The sequence below is a fragment of the Spermophilus citellus genome (assembly GCF_964194105.1).
Source record: "Spermophilus citellus genome assembly, chromosome: 8".
NCBI classification, from domain to species: Eukaryota; Metazoa; Chordata; class Mammalia; order Rodentia; family Sciuridae; genus Spermophilus; species Spermophilus citellus.
The window spans coordinates 70,762,163-70,784,986 of record NC_138189.1 but is presented as its reverse complement, the minus strand read 5'-3'; the positions used below and the strand labels follow the sequence as shown (position 1 = coordinate 70,784,986).

At 35.6% G+C, this 22,824-nt stretch overlaps 1 protein-coding gene across 1 annotated transcript in view; it reads left to right on the top strand.

The window, feature by feature from the left end:
- Positions 1-2,545: 2,545 nt before the first annotated feature.
- Positions 2,546-22,824, top strand: part of HSD17B11 (hydroxysteroid 17-beta dehydrogenase 11) — a 35,724-nt gene continuing 15,445 nt past the window's right edge. Inside the window, exons 1-5 of the mRNA XM_081304268.1 lie at positions 2,546-2,913; positions 5,215-5,322; positions 10,264-10,395; positions 11,637-11,743; positions 15,784-15,921. Coding sequence (XP_081160394.1) covers positions 2,704-2,913; positions 5,215-5,322; positions 10,264-10,395; positions 11,637-11,743; positions 15,784-15,921 — 695 coding nt within the window. The 5' untranslated portion in view covers positions 2,546-2,703. The remainder of the gene's footprint in view (positions 2,914-5,214; positions 5,323-10,263; positions 10,396-11,636; positions 11,744-15,783; positions 15,922-22,824) is intronic.

Here is a 22,824-nt window from a genome sequence, read left to right as displayed (position 1 = left end):
TTATTTATTTTTATAGTGTGGGGATTAAACCCAGGTCCTTATGCATGCCAGGCAAGCACTCTGCCACAGAGCTATATCCCAAGTCCCACAAATGCTATAGTAACATTATTAATAACAGCCAAAAAATAGAAACAGCACAAACATCCTTCAATGACTAGATAGACAAATATAATGTATCCAAATCCTAGAATATTATTTGGTGACAAAAAAGGAACTGTACATCCTGCAATGTGGAAGCATGTATCCAAGTTCTCAAAAACATTGTGCTGAAAGAAAGCAGCCAGTCACAAAAGTGAATATACTATGTGATGGCATAGTATGATGTGTTCAGAATAAGCAAATATACAAAGAAAGTAAACTGGTGGTTGTCTTGGGCTGGGAATGAGGGGTTGGGAAAGTGAGGGGAATCATTGCTAATGGATATGAGCTTTCTATTTGAGGTGATGAAAATGTTCTAATATCCATTTGTGGTAATGATTATACCACTCTGAGAATGTTCTGAAAAACCACTAAATTATATACTCTACACAGGTCAATTTTATAGTACGTAAATTATATCTGAATAAAACTTTTAAAAAATGTCATAGACCTAAATTCCAGCCCTACCATGTGTATAGCACCTCCTTGTGCAAGTTATTCTCCTTCCCTGAACTGTCCTTCCTTTGGAAATTGGGTATTTTATTTTCCGTCCTCCAGGAATGTTTTTCTTTTCTTGTATAGTCAATATTTGCACATATTATCCCTCTCAAAAAGGAAAAAAAGTGAAGGATATATTACAGATTTTTGCCTTCAATTTAAGACTATTATTGATAAATTGTTGTGTTTTAGTTGTAGATGGACATTTTTATGAAGTACTAAGAGTCAAACCCAGTGCCTCACACATGCTAGGCAAGCGTTCCACCACTGAGCTACAACCCCAGCCCTCAAGCAGTTCTTAAAGTTTAAAGTATTGGGGTTAATTCAGATTAGAGTAGAATAATAACTTCCAAATTTTTTTGCTGACTCTTTGTCATGTTATACCAGATTCGTGGGACCCCAATAGACCTCCAGGAGCCGAATCCGATGCAATCACACAAGTCTTTATTGCAAGCTCGAGCCTGGACTCACAACCGTTTCCGACACAGCAGTCCCAGGGAGTGAGTCCTGGCAGTTTGTTCAGTGAGATTTTATAGTTTTTGGGGGGGATACTCTACTGGTCACAACATCACACAGCAAATCATTCCATACCAAGGGAAAATCAAACAACAACTCTTAACATTGATTAGCACATTCAATGACGGGAACAAGTTGGGTAGGGGTGATTGATTAATACAAAGAGGGGGATTCCTTTGAACTGATTGGTTTAGGCCATAAGGGGTGTAAGTGCTAAACTACATGGTTTCCCAACATGTTATCAACCACCATAAACTACTGGGGGGGGGGTCATCTGACATCCCAGGTATTTTCCCTGTCTCATGCTGATTGGAGGTTGGTAGGGGGTTGCTATGGGTCCTCACCTACCTTAAATGAGTCAGGGACACCTGGTGATACAGATCTCTCCTGTTGTTTACAGACAAACAACTCAGCAGGGTGGGTATGTGCCTAGGAGTGCTCTGTGGGTTTTTTCCAGGACCAGGGTCACCCCCTTCCTTAGAACAGGCCTTGAGGTAGAAGCTGCTGTTATTTATTTATTTTCAAAAATGGATCAGTTTCTCAAAATCACCAGTTAACATATGGAATAGTTATATATATATATATATATATATATATATATGTGGATCAGTTTCTCAAAATCACCAGTTAACATATGGAATAGTCATATATATATATATATATATATATATATATATATATCCCAAAATTACGTAGGCAATCTTCAGCTAAAATTATAATTATATTCTTCCTATTTTATTATGCATTTTGGACACAACAATTAATCTAGGTAAAGATACAATTACTACTGCCAAGTAAATATTTTGTTGTTGTTTCCAAATAATGGGTCAAGTGGAAAATGGTTAGTCAAATAAATATATTGTTTTTTTCTTAGGGAAATGGTCCCCTTTATTATGATAAAACACTTTCCTAAAACTTGATTATGGCTGTCCTTGAAAGGACAGTTTCCTCTGTCTTAATTCAAACTAAATGTGTTGTAGAGTCACTTCTATGTCAGAAGCAGGACCCTGTCCTTTAACCTGTAATTCTACATTTACATCCCTTATCTAGTGTTAAACAACTGTCAACTTCCAAAGAAGCATCGCCGGCAAACACATTTATTTATTTATATTTTTAACAGCCTAGATTTACCAAACTTAATCAAATTTAGGAAAACACGGAGGCAACTAACCCTCCGCGGTGGAAGGTCGGCGCAGGACACGGGGAGGAAGTGGATAAAAGGCTGCGGCCGCCGCAGGCTGGATAGTTGGTTGGTGCCCTGCGGCTGAGAACTAGGAAGCTCTGCTTGATGTGGACCAGGTCCCTCCCAGATTTCTGAGCCAGCGAGCTGTCGCTCCGCACTGCAGCCCGAGCCAATTGCAAAAAACCTAACAAAGCCCAGCCCAGCGGAAGGAACGGTTTCAGGGTTGTTTTCTTTGGTAAAGGAGCTCTTCCTTGTTCTAGCTTTTACTCCGATCTTTGACCACTCAGCTCTCCAAAGCCATTTAGACTGTTTGGTTAAAAAAAAAAAAAAAAAAAAAACATAACCAAAGCTCACAGCAACAGAAAAAGATGAATTTCCTTGTGGAGGTAGTCCTGCTTCTGCCCTTACTGTTCATTTTCTATTTAGAATCTTTTGTCAAGCTTTTTATTCCTAAAAAAAGAAAATCAGTCACCGGAGAAATCGTCCTGATTACCGGAGCTGGACATGGAATTGGGAGGCTGACTGCCTATGAATTTGCCAAACTTAAAAGCAAACTGGTTCTCTGGGATATCAATAAGGTAATAGTGCTTACTATGTTTTCCTTTCTGGTACCTTTAATCTGTGGACATGGCTACATATTGCTGGCAAACACCTTTACAACATCTCTGTAAAGAAGATGGAGAAAAACTTAACATTGCCATTTTACAGACGGGAGGGCATAAATTAATATGTTTACGATCCCAGGATGAATACCTAGAGGATATGATTTTCAGTTACCTCCCATGGCTAAATGAGTGTTGTAAATGGATCTTCACTTTTTGCCCTGAAAATCATTTGTGATCTTCTTTTGAACTTGATTTCACTGATCTTAAATCTTAGTCATATAGAAAAAGTATTAGGGTATTAAACGATTAAGAAGCTTGTACCTATTGCATCCTATTTGCAGTTACTGAGGTAAATGAATTAAAAGATTATATCCACCATAAAGCAACATTACTATAGTTATTGACAAGAGTAATGTTTAGAATAATCTTTAACCAAAACAATAAAAAGGAAAAAAAAGTATTCCAAAGTATTTTTTTTTTTTTTTTTTTTTTACCCAGGACAAGTGTAAGCATGAGCTTAGGGAAGAAAAGAGGACCCAAAAGTCTTTCTAGAAGGCAACTGGTGGTCAGAAACACCATCCTCAGGAGACTAAGGCAGAAGGATAGCAGGTTCAAAGCCAGCCTCAGCAACAGTGAGGCACCAAGCAACTCAGTGACACCCTGTCTCTAAATTAAATACAAAATAGGGCTGGGGATGTGGCTCTGTGTTCTAGTGCCCTGAGTGCCCAGGCTCATTTCTGGTACCCCACCCCCCAAAAAAAGAAAAAAAAAAACAGAAAGAAAAAAATGGAGACAATTAAGACCAGAAGATGCTGAGAAAACAGTCAACCCTCTGCTCTCTCTGTAAAGGGAGATCAGCAAATGCAAAGCCTGGGACAGAGTGAGGGAAGCAAAGTAAAAGATGTAAATCTCATCTGTCAAGTAGGAGAATAGGTCATAGCTACCAGCCCCTTGTGGCTGTTGAGCATTTGAAATATGGCTATTTCTGAATTGAAATGTGCTGTGGATGGAAGTAACCCATTTGATTTTAAGGATTTGGTGTGAAAAACAATATAGTCATTTTTATATGTTGAAATGATAATAATATGGATATATTGGGCTAAATGAAAGATCAGTTGAACAATTTGTCCCTGGGTCAAATCCCACAACCTTGTGAGTTACAGAAACTACTTATCAACAAGCTCTTGGGCTTTTAGATATTGTTGGAACTGGTTCTGACCAAACTTTGCTGCCTGTTTTGTAATGCATAGTTCTGCCTGGTTTGACCCTTACTGATTCATGACCTGAGTTTGAATTCCACATTCAGCCTCTCCTTAACTTCCTGCATGTTCAGATTAAGCACAATGATACCAACTTTTATTTTGTGTCATTTCTTGGGATGCATACCCAAAACATTAAGTCCCACTGGAACAAAAGTAAAACAAAGTATAAGACCACAAGAGGAGTTTATCATGAAGTGTTTGACTCATATTTGGCTAAATTATATGAGGCAATCCATTTGGAAATAATGCCTTTAATTCTCCTTTACTGTATGTATCAGAGCAATTCCTTGTTAACTGATCTGATGTTTTCTTTCACTGAATTTATTAGAACAATTTTCTGTTAATTAGTATGATGTTGACTTTTGGCTTTAGTATGCTTTAGTACAACTATTCAGGGACAATTCTTCAACAGAAGGCATCTGAGAGACAAATTGTTCAATTGATCCAAATAAATATACTGGTAAGTTAAATTTTATTTTTGTATCATGCTTGTTGAAATATTAAAATCACATTCATGGCTCCCATTATATCTATGGGACATGCTGTTCTAGGGATGGAAGGACAGAAGCTTCAGGTCATAAAGTTTCCTGGAAACTACTGTGTACATTTTGGTTTTACTCTGGGAAGGCAGTAGAAGGTGTTGAGCCAATTTCTGTTGAAGAGGATTCTCCAGCCACAGGATTAAAAGAATGAGGAGGAAAAGAAATAAAAAGAGCAAGTGAAGCAGGAAAGTAGCTAAGACAGTATTTTGACAATCCAATATAATGGAGGCTTGTCAGATCTGGCTAATAGTAGCAGAATTTGTGACAAGTGGTCAGAAAAACTAGGGACAATGTAATGAGGGTTTTTTTGTTTGTTTGTTTTTTGCTTTTTTTTAAGGTGAAGTTAGTTTAAATAATTAATCTTTTATTTTGAGATTTTCTTGCCCCCCCCCCTTTTTTTTTCATCTGCTGACATAAATGTTCATGTCATTTGTTATTTTGTTCTCTTGCCTTTTTGTTGCTTTTTCTAGTATGGCATAGAGGAAACGGCAGCTGAATGCAGAAAACTGGGTGCCCAGGCTTATTCCTTTGTAGTAGACTGCAGTAACCGAGAAGATGTTTATAACTCTGCAAACAAGGTAAAATTTTATATTTAGTTAGAAGCACACCATGTTAGAGCTAGGAGGTATTTTTGGAGATGATACTGACAAGGTAACTGAGAAATACTATAATTTTTCCAATGCTATGCAGCTGGCTAGACCCAGAATTAGTCTCTAGACCTGATATTCACAGATGTTAGTATGTTGCAGAGCCTTCCAGGGAGCTTGTTAAAAATATACATCCTTATAATTAATAAATGGGATGGATTCAAACTAAAAAGCTGCTTCTCAGCAAAGGAAACAATCAATAACGTGAAGAGAGAGCCCACAGAGTGGGAGAACATCTTTACTACATGCATATCAGATAGAGTACTAATTTCGAGGATATATAAAGAACTCAAAAAACTTAACACCAAAAAAATAAATAACCAAGTCAATATATGGGCTAAGGAACTGAACAGATACTTCTCAGAAGAAGAAATACAATTGATCAACAAATACAAGAAAAAATGTTCAATGTATCTAGTAATTAGAGAAATACAAATCAAAACTACTCTTTTTTTACACTCTTAAAACCTATTTTTATTATAATTAGTGCATATTAATTGCAAAAACTACTCTTAGATTTCATCTCACTCCAGTCAGAATGGTAGTTATCAAGAATACAAACAACAACAAGTGTTGGTGAGGATGTGAGGGAAAAGGTACACTCATACATTACTGGTGGCACTGCAAATTGGTGTAACCAATATGGAAAGCAGTATGGAGATTCCTTAGAAAACTCAGAGTGGAACCACCATTTGACCTAGCTATCCCACTCCTCAGTCTATACCGAAAGGACTTAAAATCAACATACCATAGTGATGCAGCCTCATCAATGCTTATAGCAGCTCAATTCACAAGAGCTAAACTGTGGAACCAACCTATATGCCCTTCAATAGATGAATGAATAAAGAAATGATGGTATATATACACAATGGAATATTACTCAGCATTAAAAGAGAAGAAAATTATGGCATTTGCAGGTAAATGGATAGAGTTGGAGAATATTATGGTAAGCGAAGTAAGCCAGTCCCCAAAAAACCAGAGGCCGAATGTTCTCTCTGATAAGTGAATGCTGACTCATAATGGGGGTGGTGGTGGTGGTAAGAATGGAGGAACTTTGATTAGGCAAAGAGGGGGCAGAGAGGGGGGATGTGGGCAGGACAGAGGATAGAATGAGATGGACATCATTACCCTAGGTACATGTATGACTGCACATATGGTGTGACACTACATTGTATATAACCAGAGAAATGAAAAGTTGTGCTCCATTTGTGTATAATGAATCAAAATGCATTCTGCTATCATATATACCTAATCAGAATAAATAAATAAGTAAATTTTAAAAATATATCTACATCCTTGGGACCGAGCCCCAGAGGTTTTCTTCCACTAGGTCTGGGGCAGGACCCAGGAGAGTACATATTGTGTACCCTACACACCCACCTAGTCCATGATTCTTATCAAGGAAGTATCCTTGGATGTCTCCTGAAGCTCTTTTTTAACCCTAAAAAATTGGATTAAAAATCTGGAATAAATAATGATTATCCTTCCCACAGAAGGACATTTTGCATAGTCAAGACCATAGCCTCTGGAGCTAGACTGGCAGGTTCAAATTCTGCTTTTCCAGTTAATGCCAACTCTATGATTGTGCACACATTTCTTAATTTCTATATCTGATCTGAGTTTACTGACTATAAAATGGGGATTACCGCAGGCCTACTTCATTTGTTATTAATGAAAATTAAATGCATTAACAATTCAGAGTACTTGGAGTACTTACAGTAGCTGTCCCAGGACATGATCTATATAATTTTATTGTTAGATATTTCTAGAAGAATCTACTAGCCCAACATCTTTAGTTACCTAAATGGAAAACATTTGTTTCCATATTCATCTTGGACTAGGCTGTTCTGGGAAAAAAATAATTTTATTACTTTAGCCCATTCCAACTATTTTAACTATGGTGTTTTTATTGGAATTGTTCTAAGCCTGTGTGCTTAAACAGAGTATACAAAGGACATATGATCAGACGTTTTGAAGTAGCTAATTAATATAGCAATCTGGGTATTAGGTAATTTGAAATAACTAAATAAACTCTGGACTTGCTTTCTTTATTATGAAATGTGCAAACAAGACAGTCCTATCCAGAAGAGTTAATAGTAATGATGAAAAGAGTCAGGAGTATCGGGGAAATACGATAATGTTTGATAATATGAAATAGGAATTAATATCTTATAACATTATAACAGTTTCATCAGTTCAACAACATAAAACATCTGGCTTTCTTGATAATTTGGGGGCATCATTCTGAACAGTTTTTATATTGTTCTAGAGATGTGGACATAGGTACAATTGGTGCTGATCAAGGCCCAAATAACTTATCTTGACACTTAACTAATTTAAATAAAACCTGATGAGATTTAGTGATGTGGGGTGAGCCTTCTGCATTGATGGATCTTTGCCTCCATGCTTTCTCTCTGTTTGAGGTGTCTTATCTTGGTCTCTGAGATTAGACAGATTTGGGAGCGTCCCAACCCCACCCTTTAATAGTCATGGAACCTTGAGTAAGAAATTCAGTCCTTCTATGTTTCTTTTTCTTTCTTTCTTTCTTTCTTTCTTTTTTTTTTTTTTTTTTTTTTTTGAGAGAGAGAGAGAGAGAGAGAATTTTAATATTTATTTATTTTTTAGTTTTCGGCGGACACAACATCTTTGTTTGTATCGGTGCTGAGGATCAAACCCGGGCTGCACGCATGCCCGGCGAGCGCACTACCACTTGAGCCACATCCCCAGTCCAGTCCTTCTATGTTTCTTGTTTCTTATCTTTAAAGTGTACATACAAGAGTTGCTGCCTCATAGAATTATTATGAGAATCACATGAGATAAATAATGAAATCATGTTAAATGCATAACAAAGTGAAAACTTCTAATAGGTGTTTTGCTACCACCTTTTCCTCAGACCCAAACACATCATAGCATTTTCTCTAACCATTCATAGAAGCTAGCTTTTATTTGAAACATGTTATATAGCAAAACTCATTATGACTCTAGAGTCTATTCAACCAAAAATCTTAGTTACTCAAAGAAATGTAAAAAATATCATATAAGATAACCTTGCATTGATAGCCCTTGGCATCCTGGTCTTATAAAAAGTAGAACTTAAGCATTAAGATTCTATAATCTTTCTTGGGCTGGGGATGTGGCTCAAGCGGTAAACGCGCTCACCTGGCACATGCGGGTTGCTGGGTTCGATCCTCAGCACCACATAAAAAATAAAATAAAGATGCTGTGTCCACCGAAAACTGAAAAATAAATATTAAAAATTTCTCTCTCTTTTTTTTCTCTCTCTCTTAAAGAAAAAGATTCTATAATCTTTCTTATTTAAAGGAACTGTTACTGATGATATTAAAGTCCAGAATATATACCTATTATTTTGAAGAAAAAATTGCATTATCTGTAATTCTTCCCTATTGAATACAAATATCTTTATAGTTCAAAGGATCCCTTCTGTTGTTCTTTGCAGCTAGCTCTGTTCTTTTGCTTATGTTTCCTCATCTGAAATCATTTTACCTAGATAACTGTGAAAACCATCTGAGTCACCTCTGTGGTTCTGTAAAGATGAATCCATTGCTTTCAGATTCTCATATTATTTTCTGGACTTGCACATGATCACTTTAATCTCTCAAGTGTTTCTCCTTCTGAATAAATACCAAAGTAGAGATTTAATTATCAAAAGAAAACACATACCTGTACCACACATGCATGCTAGAAAAGCGTGCATAGTTCTTATATTATTTACATCATATTTGTATTTTCATATAAAGTACTCTCATAGATACCTCAGATGGGTAAGAATCTTCAAACATGTTCCATGCACATAGGTATAAATAAGTCTGTAATAATGATATATAATATTAATTCCAGGCTTGCTGGCGCATGCTTGTAATTCCAGCTGCTTGGGAGGCTAAGGCAAGAGGATTGTGAATTGGAAACCAGCGTCAGCAACTTAGCAAGGCCCTAAGCAACTTTAAATAAAATATAAAAAGGACTGGCATGTGGCTTAGTGGTTAAGCACCCTCGGGTTCAATCCTCAGTACCAAAATAACAATAATAATAGTGATAACAATAGCAATTCTCTATGTATATCAGAGAGTACTAGTGCCTTTACATGCATTATTTCATTTTTCCCATAAATAACTCACAAGCAAGGGCTGGGAATATAGCTCAATTGGTAGAGTATTTGCCTTGCATGCACAAGGCCATGGGTTCAATCCCCAGCACCACAAAAACAAAACAAAACAAAACAAAAAAACAAAAAATAACTCACAAGCAAACCATATTATTATCTCTATTTTAGGAGAATCAATTGAAGTTTTGAGAGATTAAATAACATGATCAAAGTTCAGATAGTAGAAAAGCCAGGACTCAACTCAAGGCTGACCAAAGTTACCCCACACTTCACCCCTAAGCCTACTGCCACTTAAGCTGATAAGCAATAGAATAGAGTGACCCTGAACATAAATACAAAGAAAGAAATAACTATGTGGCCAGCTTAATAGTATAGTCAATTTTACATAATTCTCCATAGAAGTCTCAGAATTTGCCAATAAATTTAACTTTTGGGGGCTTACCATTTGCAACCATGTTTAAAAAATAAATACTGCTTAGCCAATTGCTTCTTGAGCTCTAATCAATAGTACAAAGTCAAAAGACTAAGTTGCAAAAGAAAATTTCTACCTACTAGACTGGTTGGCAGAGCTGTTTTGAGTATAGGTGTCTAAAATAAAAAGTTTTTTTCTTTTTGTTTTCATGTTTGCACATGGATGACAAACCTTTTTTCCACATTCAGTGAAAAAATATACTCCTTGAATAGTGATTACATGCAGACTTATACACTTACCTCTCAATGGATGTATTTTTCTTATTTTATTTTTAAAGGTGAAGACAGAAATTGGAGATATTAGTATTTTAGTAAATAATGCTGGTATAGTCTACACATCAGATTTGTTTTCTACACAAGACCCTCAAATTGAAAAGACCTTTGCAGTTAATACACTTGCACATTTTTGGGTGAGTATGATTTGTTTTACAAAAGCATTCCATTTTGAAAACTCCAAAGACTAAGTTTAAAGTGGAGCTTTTAGCAAATATAAGAAAGTGTTAAATCAAGAACTGATGGTGTAAGTCAGTGGTAGAGCTCTTACCTAGCATGCTCAAGGACATGGGTTCAGTCCCCACCACTGGGGAAAAAAAGTATTAAGTTCATGTTAAAATTTTGTTTAGGTACTAGGGATAACATTATACAGAGAGTTCATTTTTCCTGCTATGAATAAATTCTACCTATCATTCTCCCTCAAATAATAATAATAATAATAATAATAATAATAATAATAATAATAATAAATTAAATAATTATAAACTTCAGATGTTGTGTATATTCTAATTCTCAGCTAGGTTTTTACATTTTCATGCAATTGTTGAGAAATAAAGAAAGAATAGAGACCATCTGAGTTACCTTTGTGGTTCGGTAAAGATGAATCCATTGCTTCCAGATTCTCATATTATTTCCTGGACTAAAAATTGCAAACTTTATCCTAAACCTCACTGTTCATAAGGTCTTAAATCTTATATATACTTCATGTTTCTAAAATCTCCAAATGGTTCCTGATTAGCTAGTTCATAAAAAGTTTCCTGAAAGATTTCTTGGGTGTGAGTTCAGGATGATGCATAGCAAAAGAATATTGGGGTTAGTGAAATTGCAGTATTATTTTATATTATTATTCCCAGATTACTAATGTTTACATTTGTATTTTTATGTTTGTTAAAATGTAGAATATTGTCTTGTTTCTGCATTTCCTGCATATAGTAGGTACTCAATAAATGTTTAGTACATGAATTGTTTAGTTATCACTGGATGATTGCTCTTTACTTCAATATTTTGCTGATATAACTTACTTGTTTTCTAACAATTTCACATTAAGTGTAAATTCTTTTGATAATTTTAGATTATTGTCCCCATTTAATATATGAGTAGAAGACATCAATGATAAGAGGTGGAGGGTCATGGATATAAAAAGTTAACCATTTAGATGAGGTGGATTCTTAGAGCTTTCCTATCTTTGTTTTGCTTAGTTTTTCTAATGTGGGTATCCCATCCACTTGCCTTATGTCACCGCATTTGACAGTTTAGGTTTTTTATTCATATTAGGAACAATGTTTAAAATATATACCTTTGTTTCAAAATATTTCTAATGAGTCTGCAAATCAAAAATACAATTTTTTTTTCCTCTCTTAATAAAAACTCTTTCTAGACTACAAAGGCATTTCTCCCATCGATGATGAAGAATAATCATGGTCACATTGTCACTGTGGCTTCAGCAGCTGGGCTAGTTGGGGTTCCCTTCTTACTGGCTTATTGGTATGTTAGCACGTGTTTTCTTCATTGGTTCCTATACTTAACTTGTGTGAGATATTTTACCCTGTTTAATGAGGACCGCCTTTATCAAAATGGACTTGAAATTGCTAAAATAGAAAGAGTTGGATGGTGTCTTGTGTAACAGCATTATCAACTATTAATTGCTTTCTGTATTTCAACTAGAGAACTATTCTAGAAATGGCTGTACGGAATTTATCCAGTTATAAACAAACCACTTAAAGCATTTTTCATCCCTCTTAGCAGCAAGGCATTATACAAAACAATAATATTTCTGTACCAAGAACAAAATTAATATTAATAACTTTAATATGAATAAAAATGGGTAAAATTTTGTAGATGCAAAACAGTATAACAGAGAATGTGTGTGTGTGTGTGTGTGTGTGTGTGTGTGTGTGTGTGTGTGTATTGGGGATTCTAAATATTGAAAGTCTTCTAACAATGGAGTTTAACAATTGAATGATCATTCATTAAAACAAAATCATTGTAATAACTGAAGAATTTTCTATAGCAGGTCAGTCATAGTAATTGTGGGCCCAAATGGACTGTAAAGACTCGATCATTGAGGCCACTATAGTAGCCGGGTGAGCCTGCTAGTTTTTGACTGTTTTTATATTTTAGCAAGTAGGAACTTTTAATACTGTCAAATGAATGATTTCTCAAGCAGATGACAATGAAATAACTTGAGAAGAGAAATGGCTTTTTAAAATTCACACAAGGGTGTCATTTGAGCTAACAGGTCAGCATTGATTTGGCTCTGTTTTTTTGGATAAGCATCTGATAGATGATAGAAGTTTTGCATAGATACTGAAGATTTCTGCCAGCCAGAAGTCAATATTTATCAGATGTTGTTTTTAACAACTGGGTAATTAAACAGAGACACTGATTTTAAACATAAAACTTTTTTATTTAAACGTAGAACATAGTTGTAAGAAATGAAGAAATCCCAAGTATACAGCAGTATATATTGCAAAGTGTATACATCCACTTAGCCAGCATGCAAATCAAAAAGCAGAATATACCACACCCCAGAAGCTTCTCTAGGAACTCTTCCCAATCACAATGCTTCTTGCCTTCTTTAAAGTGACTGCTATATTGACTTGTAGCACCACAGATTGATTTTGCTTATTCTTAAATTTTTATATACGTGGAATCACACTGTATTTGGGAGATTTCTCTCTGTTGCTATTGTTAACTATTGTTTGATCACTTTTATGGCTGTATAGTCTTATGTTATGTACATTTGGATTGTTTCCAGAATAGAGTTATTAAGAATGATGATATTTTGATTATTGACTCAATCAGTTACTAGCTGTGCAGTCTTAAGCAAATTGCTTAGTTTTTCTGAGCTTCATTTTCTTCACCCATTAACAGGATATAAACAGCATCTAATCATCAGGATGATTACAGTTAAATCATATAATTCAGTGCACTTAGTATAGAATCTGGACTCCTGCAAGTGTTCAGTCACAGAAGGGTGTCTGTTGGTATCATGTTTAAATTCCATTTTCTTTTTTACACACAAAACAGTGAGGTCTCACCTCTCAATTTAGGTTCCAGAATAATTTGCTCCCATGGAACTAAGTATGTATGCTCTGGTTCCTGGTTATTAGAATGAAATGAGGAAAAACAGATTTACCTGATTTTTTTCTCATATAGTATAGCCCTCATCTATTACTGTCCCGAGTTGCCACAGCAGTAGAATCTATTTGAATATACAGGAAGATCTTGGTTACCAAGGTATAGTTACATGTTTACAGAAATTTCCCAAGTAAAAGTAAAGAGTTGTCTTTGAACTGAACTCTCTGTTCTCTACTTCTCATGGCAGATGTGCAAAAATGTATTTTTAATGCTTGCTAAGTATTTTGTTCTCAGGTAACTTTGATTTTCAGAAGAAAACAATTAACTGGCTATGTATTTTGTTAACTCAAATAGCCAATTACCCAGTGTGGGACATATGAAAGTTACCAGTGCAAGAAAACTCAGCAAAACTGAGTCCTGTGGGTGGTGCACACCTGTTATCTCAGCAACTAGGAAGGCTGAGGCAGGAGGATAGCAGGTTCAAAGCCAGCCTCAACTGGGCTGCAGTTATAGCTCAGTGGTAGAGCAATTGCCTAGCACGTGTTGAGGCGCTGGGTTTAATCCTCAGCACCACCTAAAAATAAAGATATTGTGTTGTGTCCGTCTACACCTAAAAAAATAAATATTTTAAAAATAAAAATAAATAAATAAATAAAACAAAAGGTATCATGTCCATCTACAAAAAAAAAAAAAAAAAAAAAATGCCAGTTTTAGCAATGGCGAGGCACCTAGCAACTCAGTGAGACCCTGTCTCTAAATTTTTTTTTTTTTTAGAGAGAGTGAGAGAGGAGAGAGAGAGAATTTTTAATATTTATTTTTTAGTTCTCGGTGGACACAACATCTTTGTTGGTATGTGGTGCTGAGGATCGAACCCGGGTCGCACGCATGCCAGGCGAGCGCACTACCGCTTGAGCCACATCCCCTGCCCCGAGACCCTGTCTCTAAATAAAATACAAAATAGGCCTAGAGGCATGGCTTAGTGGTTGAATGCCCCAAGTTTAAAAAAAAAAATGGGAAATTATTATCACTGAACTATATTCTTTTTTATGTTATCTATATCATAATTTTTTAAATTGCTAATATTATATACAAATACCATTGAACTTTGTACCCATTAAGTGAATTAATTTCATGGTAAATGAATTTATATTTCTATAAAGCTATTTTTTTTTTAAACCAGGGATTGAACCCAGAGGTGTTAAACACTGAGCCACATCCCCCAGCCTTTTTTTTTTTTTTTTGAGAAAGAGAGAGAGAGAGAGAGAGAGAGAGAGAGAGAGAGAGAGAGAGAGAATTTTTATTATTTATTTTTTAGTTTTCGGCGGACACAACATCTTTGTTTGTATGTGGTGCTGAGGATCAAACCCGGGCCGCATGCATACCAGGCGAGCACGCTACCGCTTGAGCCACATCCCCAGCCCCTTTTTTAAAAATATATATTTTATTAGATACAGGATCTCACTGAGTTGCTCAAGGCCTGGCTAAATGGCTGAGGCTGGCTTTGAACTCGTGATCCTCCTGCCTCAGCTTCCCAAGTTGCTGGGATTACAGATGTGCATCACCATACCCAGCTTCAGTAAAGCTATTTTAAAAACCTATTTGGAAAAATAATGTTCATTTACAATAATTTCACTACTATTTCCAAATGAAAGCACTATTATAAGATTTCTTTGCCCTGAGATTCATTTATTTAAGTACCTACTAAGAGCAAAGCACTGTGCTTTGTTGGAGATTCATTGATGACCAACACAGTCACAGAGCTTATAATAAAGTTGTGGGAGGCAAATGTTAAAACACTCAGTCCCAAATGAATGTTTAGTTACAAATCTGAGACTATCATGGAAAACGGAAGACTACACTGTCATTAACAAACAGTTTAGGGGTCAGGAAAGGCCTCTTTAATGAAGTCAGGTGACGACTTAAAAAAAGAATAGGGGGCTGGGATGTAGCTCAGCGGCAAAGCGTCTGCCTTGCATTCGAAAAGCCCTGGGTTCGACCCCCAGTTCCAAAAAAGACAAAAAAAAAAAAAGAATCCCACCAAAAAAAATAAGATTAAAAAAAAAAAAAAAGAAGAAGAGGGTTTATCCAGGGAAAGTTTCTAGTGAATTTCATGAACATTTTATAATAAGAAGCAGCTTATAGTGACTTTGGATTCTATGAAACAGCAACACCACAAATAAACATTGTACCAATTTTCCTGTCAACCCATTTAACACACTGAATTCTGACTCTGATGAGTGATGCTGTGATATCAGTGTTTCTTTGGCTTCAATATTACCTTCAGATTTACCTGAGCATCTTATAAAATGCAGATGCTGATTCCTTAGGTCTGCACTGGGCCTGAGATGCAGGACCATACTCAATTAAGGAAAACAGGTGTCTCAAGTAAGAGGACATGTCAGTATTGATGAATTAGCTTGCAAACACTCTCTGTTTATTTTCAGTTCGAGTAAATTTGCTGCTGTTGGATTTCATGGAGCTTTGACTGAAGAACTGAATGCCTTCGAAAAAAATGGAATCAAAACAACCTGTCTTTGTCCTAATTTCATAAACACTGGCTTCATCAAAAATCCAAGCAGCAAGTAAGTTGAGACAAAAGGATTGGTGGTTACTATGAATATCAAGCGTTTTGTGGGTATTTCTAAATATTTTAATCCCTAAAACACCTGATATTTAATGCACTTAATTCATCTTGCTTTCAGCTTCTATAGATTGTGGGGAACAGGTAGAGAGATTAAAAAAAAAAGAGGGAAGGAAGACTGTAAATATGAATATGAATGACACAAGTGAACTTGGTAATCCTTCTTTTTTCCCCTTCCCTTAACCAGTGATTCTCAAACTCAGATATGCTTAAATGTCAGAGGAGTGTTTTGGAATCATGTAAGCCCCACACCCAGGCATGATGATTTTTGGGATTTGATTGGGGAAAGGGCCTTAAAATTTTGTTTTTCAAAAGCATCATAGGTGATTCTGATAGAGATAACCAGGATTACAATGTGAAAAACTCTTCCCTATGGTAGTTTATAAATTATCTTCCAAACTGAATTTCCAAACTCTTTGCTTGATTGAAAAATAAAGTAAAGGATAAGCTCTGAGTATAATTTTTAATTTTTTTTCAATGGTAGGGATTTAATCCAGGGCCTTGCACATCCTAGGCTAGTGCTTTCCCACTGAGCTACATCCCCAGCCCTCTGAGTATAATTTTTAACGTTTCCTTTCTTTAAAACTAGCTTTAATGTCTTTGTAATCATAATGCATACTTTTTAAAAATTTTTTTCAACATTACAGAAAAATACAAATCAGAAAGTTTCTTCTCAAATTTTCTTAATGCATAGAAACCACTCAATATATGATTAACATCTTCCTAGGCATCTCAGTATGTATAGAATAAGTTTCTAAACTTTAAATAACTGACATATATTACATATGAGGTTTCGGAAGCAATAACTGCCTACTTCCCTCAGCGTTATGTCATGGGCATCTATTCATATCAATATATATAGAACTTATGAATATATTGATTATGCATTCTAGGCATCTTTTCATGTTGATAGAATACAGACCTTTATCAAAAATTGTATTGAACAAAAGGGCCACTAGTGTTAATTTTAGTGTGGTTTTTAATTTTCTGGATTTTTAACAAAGCAAAGCTGTAAAGAACATCCTTGAGCACAAATATTTTCATACTTGGTAATTATCTCCTTCAAGTAGATCCATGAATGAGCATTGCTGCATCAAAGGTTATACAGATTGTAAATATTCATGCCTATTGCTCCCCTTCAAAATGTCGCAGCAGTTTGCACTCCTACCCACAGTGCAATTGGAGCACCTCAGACCCTACTTTTTCATGAGTCTGCCTTCTGCTTATTTTTTAATCATTGCCAGTTCAATATATGAAGAATCATTTAAATTTTATCCAGATAATTGACATCTTATATGAATGACCTGTTTCATGATCTCTGCTCACTTTTCTATCAAACAACAGAGTTTTTAAATGAATACATAGAGTCCTTGATACATTTGAAATGGCCTTTTCTGTCACATATGTATTTTTACCAAATGCTATTATTGCCTTTAAGTCTATTTTCACCTTAAAATTTCTAAGGTTTGTTTTTTCCTCTTCATGGCCTTTAGGTTCTATGAGGTGAAAATATGAAAATATCCAGTCATGGGTTTTTTGTTTTGTTTTTTTTGTTAGCAGTACTGAGGATTGAATCCAGTGCCTTGCACATTCTAACCAAATGCGTTACCACTGAATTACTCTCTAAGCCCTTCTAGGAAATATTTTATGGTTTCATTTTTCACATTTGAGTCATTACTCCACCCAAATTTATTTTATTTGAGAAATAAGGTTATGGCACAGTGTGCTTTTCCCAAATAGTTAATGAGTTGTTCTGTACTATTTGTTAAATAATGCATTATTTCCCTCACTGATTTAAAATTTATATTGAAGAAATTCACATATTTACTTGGATATACTTTTTGATTCTCTATTCCATTGCATTGGTGAGATTTAATTTTTAAGTTCTATTCTGCCCCCTCAAACTTTGTGCTTCTTTTCTCCAACTTAGCTGTTCTTACTGAAAACAAACTTAAAATTAATGAGAAATATTCAATATGGACACTTAGGGAGACAGAAGTTTCTATTTTAAATACACCTTTGTGGTTTGGATCAGTAATATTCCCTCAATGCAACAATGTTCAAAGATGGAGCCTGAAGTGATTAAACCATAAGGGTTCTGACCTTATCAGTGGATTAATCCTTTAGATTTATTTGATGGCATTATTGAGAGGTGGTGGTAGAAACTATAGTAGGTGAGTCCTAGGAACTGGGGTAACATGCCTTTCAGGATTTATCTTGTCCCTGGCTCCTTCCCCTCAACCTCTCTCTGCTTCCTAGCTGCCATGAGCTAAGCATCTTTCCTCTGCCATGATATTGCACCTTACCTCAGGCCCAGAGACAAGGGAACCAACAACCATGGACTAATCCTCTGAGCCACGAGTCAAAATAGATCTTTCCTCTTCTAAGTTGATTTTCCCAGGTATTTTGTCATAGCAACAAAAAGTTGACTAACACCTTAGCTTAAGTCCCTCCACAGGTAGGCAGAGTGAAAAGCCTATATTAAGAAAAAATTTGGGAGCTCTCCAAAACTCTCAAGTTCCCAAGAATTTATGAAGTGCATGTGCTACCCAGCATATGATGGTATTATGTTCCAATAAACCCACTGTAAGTAGAAAATATCATAAATCAAAAAGCATATAATATACCTCACCTACCAAACATCATATTTCAGAAACATGGTACACCATAGAGTACCCACTGTTTCCGCTCAAGATTGTGACTGACTACATGACTGAAAGGGAGATTTAACCCAGCTTCAGGAAAGAGGATCATACAGCATATTGCTCACTAGCTCAGGGAAAGACCAAAATTCAAAGTATAGTTTCCACTGATGCATATGACAAATGTTTATTATGATAGATATCACAAAGTTGAAAAATTTTTAAGTCATTCTATCCATCTGTAGTCCTTAATATCTATTTTTAAGGCACAGTTTTGTTAGAAAATAAGAGTAAAGTTTGCCATGACTGTGCACACTTGTCCCAACCCTCAGGAGGCTGAGCAGGAGGGGATCACTTGAGCCTTCAATTTTGAGACCAGCCTGGGCAACATAGTGAGATCCCATCTCAACACAAAATAAGTATACATACTTCAGAAGACTAGTGCTAAAGCTCATCTTTATTAACCAGAAAACTCTAACTATAACCTGAAAAGAGAAGGAAAGAAATGTTTTTTGGGTCAGGGAAAGAAGTTGAAGAAGAGGAGTAGAAGGGTTAAGAGTTCGCTAAAACTGAGCAGATGGAAATTGGCAAGCGGTACCTTGCCAATTTCCTGTTATTTTCAGGATTTAGATACTAAAATAACACACTTGAAGCTTTTTTTGTTTTTGGTGTTGTTGTTTTTTTTCCCCAGACTGTATTTCATTAGTTAAAAAACATACCCTTTTTTTTTTTTTTTTAAGTCATAACTGAATTTTTAACCTTACCCCCAGGACAAGTCTGCGCAGGGCAATAGTGCCCTCTTTTGACAAAACTGTGTTAACACAACTACAACAAAATTCACTAAAAACATGACTAGACGCTAACATGATTCTAGCCTGATAGTCATATGCATATAAAACTGGGTAGTAAGGGCCTGGCTCATGGTTCTTTCCTACGGTAAACTGGTAATAGTGTGTTTCCTAAAGATGGGTTTTTAATTTGTGAACTCTTATCAGAGTCACTGACTTTCTGGGCCACTTCATACAGAAAGATCCTTTATGTCTGAGGTTAGGAGTAGAATCATTCATACTCTGTCGGTTTGGAATAACTTGAAATTTTAAGGGTGTTTTAATATTTTCTTTCTCCTGAAGAAAAGACTAAAAGAATTTCAGATGTTGGTCAGCCATTAAATCTTGCCTATCAATGATTTGTAATGTGGTATGTGCCCTAAGGTTGTACCTTTTATACTTTAACAGTATGATGTTTTGCTTTTATATATTAATTAAACCCGGTCCTATTTTAGTGCAAAAAAGATGGGTTTTTAAAAAATATTTTTAGTTGTAGATGGACACGATACCTTTATTTTGTTTATTTAGTTTTTTTTTTTTAATGTGCTTATGGAGATCGAACCTGGTGCCTCACGCTCATTAGGCAAGCACTCTATCCCTGAGCCACAGCCCCAGTCCTGAGTTGGTTTTAATATAGAAATTTGATCCTTCTAAGAAGAAGGAGAGCAAGTACCCTAATTGACCACTAAGTAAATAAAATCTGTTATTTTATTAAATCTCACAGTACTACTTTGTTAGTTGTCTTCAATGAAAGAGAATTATCTAAGAATTAGAGATATTAAGTAATTTCCCCATAAATACCAGAACTGAGATTCAACTTCTGAGTAGAGAAAATTGAACCAGCCTTTAAATGGCTGAATTTGAAATAATTGGTTTTATATTAATATTAGAACTTTCATGATATCTTTAAAAACACCCAGATGAAGTTTATTGGGTTTTGTAATATACTTCTAATACACTGCCAAGAAACTGGTTTGCTATAAAGGTATAATCTGAGTTTATGGAAATTAAATATAGCAGGGTATTCTGATGAATTTTTTGAAAGCTAAGAATTATTTCTGTTACATAAACTTAGCCATCAATAGTTTTCTTTAGAACATTTATTGAAGACCTGCTAAATATTTGAAGCATTCCTAAGTACCTTACATAAATATAGAAACATTACTAGGTACCTCTGATCTCTAATGCTGGAGAATTAGATTGGATCTCCTGATCACAGTCTGCCTATTCTTGCTCTGGTTCTCATAATAATTCTGAAAGGTAAGGCCTTTTGGCTTTCTATCACTGTAATGGAATACCAAGATAATCCACTTATAAAGAGAAAAGATTTATTTAATTTTGAGATAATCAATTATGAAGAGAAAAGAAATATTTGGCTCACAGTTTTGGAGATTCCAGCATCTCTGACCAATTGGCCCCATTGCTTTTGAGCCTCTGGAGAGGTGGCTCATCAGTGTGGGAGCCCCCTGGTGGAGCAAAGCTGTTCACCTCATGGCCAGGAAGCAAAAGAGAAAAAGAGGAAGGTGCTGAGGCCTGCTCTTTCTTCCAAGGGCACACTCCCAATGACCTCCCACCAAGCCCACTTCTTCAGGTTCCATCAAGTGGCAGCAAGCTTGGGACCAACCTTTAATAGACAAACCTTTGAGGGATACTTAAGATCCAAACTATAGTGTTCTTTTCATACTTTTTTTTTAGACAGAGACTGAAGCTTGGAAAATTTGAGAAAACTGCTGAAGGTCACACTGACTGGAATTCCTACATAGGTCTCTCTGACTCCAAATGCCCTACTAATAGCTTTATTTTTCACATAAATTTTAATTGAAAAATTCCCCCTGAGACTCATCATTTTAATATGCATGTTAAATGTTTATTGGAAACATCCTTATTGTTTTTCTGATAATGTATCATGATAGTAAACAAAATTTAAATACTATAGGAAAAAGGCCCTTTTATAAATACTCCTCTCCCAGAGATAACTACTTTATTAAAAAATTCAATTTCCAGTTACAGTTTTCCAACTTAATGATTTCCTTATTTTAATGCATCACTTTTTTCCTGTAACTGGAAATATGCTGTTCTATAAATGGTCTCTTTGACTTCTGTATTGTTACATAATTACCTTGCTTTATTTCTTATAATGTTGGCATGCCAATGTTTGATGGATACTTAGATAATAAATGTATATCTTTTTTTTTTTTTCAAAGAGAGAGTGAGAGAGGAGAGAGAGAGAGAGAATTTTTAATATTTATTTATTTATTTTAGTTCTCGGCGGACACAACATCTTTGTTGGTATGTGGTGCTGAGGATCGAACCCGGGCCGCACGCATGCCAGACGAGCACGCTACCGCTTGAGCCACATCCCCAGCCCATAAATCTATATCTTTGTATGTGTGTGTATGTCTACATAGATGTGTGTTGTGTCTATGTATTATATAGATTGATGTGTGTGTATCTTTGCTAACTTATCCATCCAGTTTTTTGGAATGGAATGACTGACTCAAAATGTGTTTTGCCAGGCATGGTGGTGCACACTTGAAATCTCAGCAACTAGGGAGGCTGAGGCAGGAGGATCACAAGTCCAGGGCCAGGCCAGACTCAGCAATTTAGCAAGACCCTTGGCAATTTAATGAGAACTTGGGGAACCTGTTTCAAACTGTAGCTCAGTGGTTAAGGTGCCCCTGGGTTTAATTCCTGGTGCAAAAAAAAAAAAACAAAAAAACAAAAAAAAAAAAAACATGTTCTTACATGTTTACTTTTTTATAGATTTGTCCTTTGAAAAGATTGTCCAAATTTATTCTCTCATCATAGTGGTAGGGCCTCACTAAGTTACAACAGTTTCAAATATTAATTTTTGTATGGTGAGCCACTTTGCATTGCTGGAATAAATCTCATTTGGTACAGTGCTTTTAATATAATACTAGACTTAATTTGCTAGTATTTTGTTGAAGATTTTTCCATCTGTATTCAAAGAGGTATTAGTCTGTAGTTTTCTTGTGATGTTTTAGGTCAACTTTAATCCAGGATAATTCTGATCTCAAAAAATGGATTAAGAAGAGTTTCCTCATCTTCTACTTTTTTGGAAGAATTTGAGAAGGATTGGTATTAATTCTTCCTTAAACAATGTTGCACTTTGGATCTGGAATGCCCCCCCCCCCAAAGCTAATGTGTAAGGCAATGCAGTAATGTTCAGATGTGAAATCGCTGGATTAGGAGAGCTCTGACTGTATCAGTGGATCAATCCATTTGATGGGTTGATTTTTGTGTTTTGTTTTGTTTCCAGGTATTAAACCCAGGGGTGTTCAACCACTAAGCCACATCCCCAGCTCCTTTTTAATTTTTTCTTTAGAGACAGGGTCTTGCTAAATTGCTTAAGGC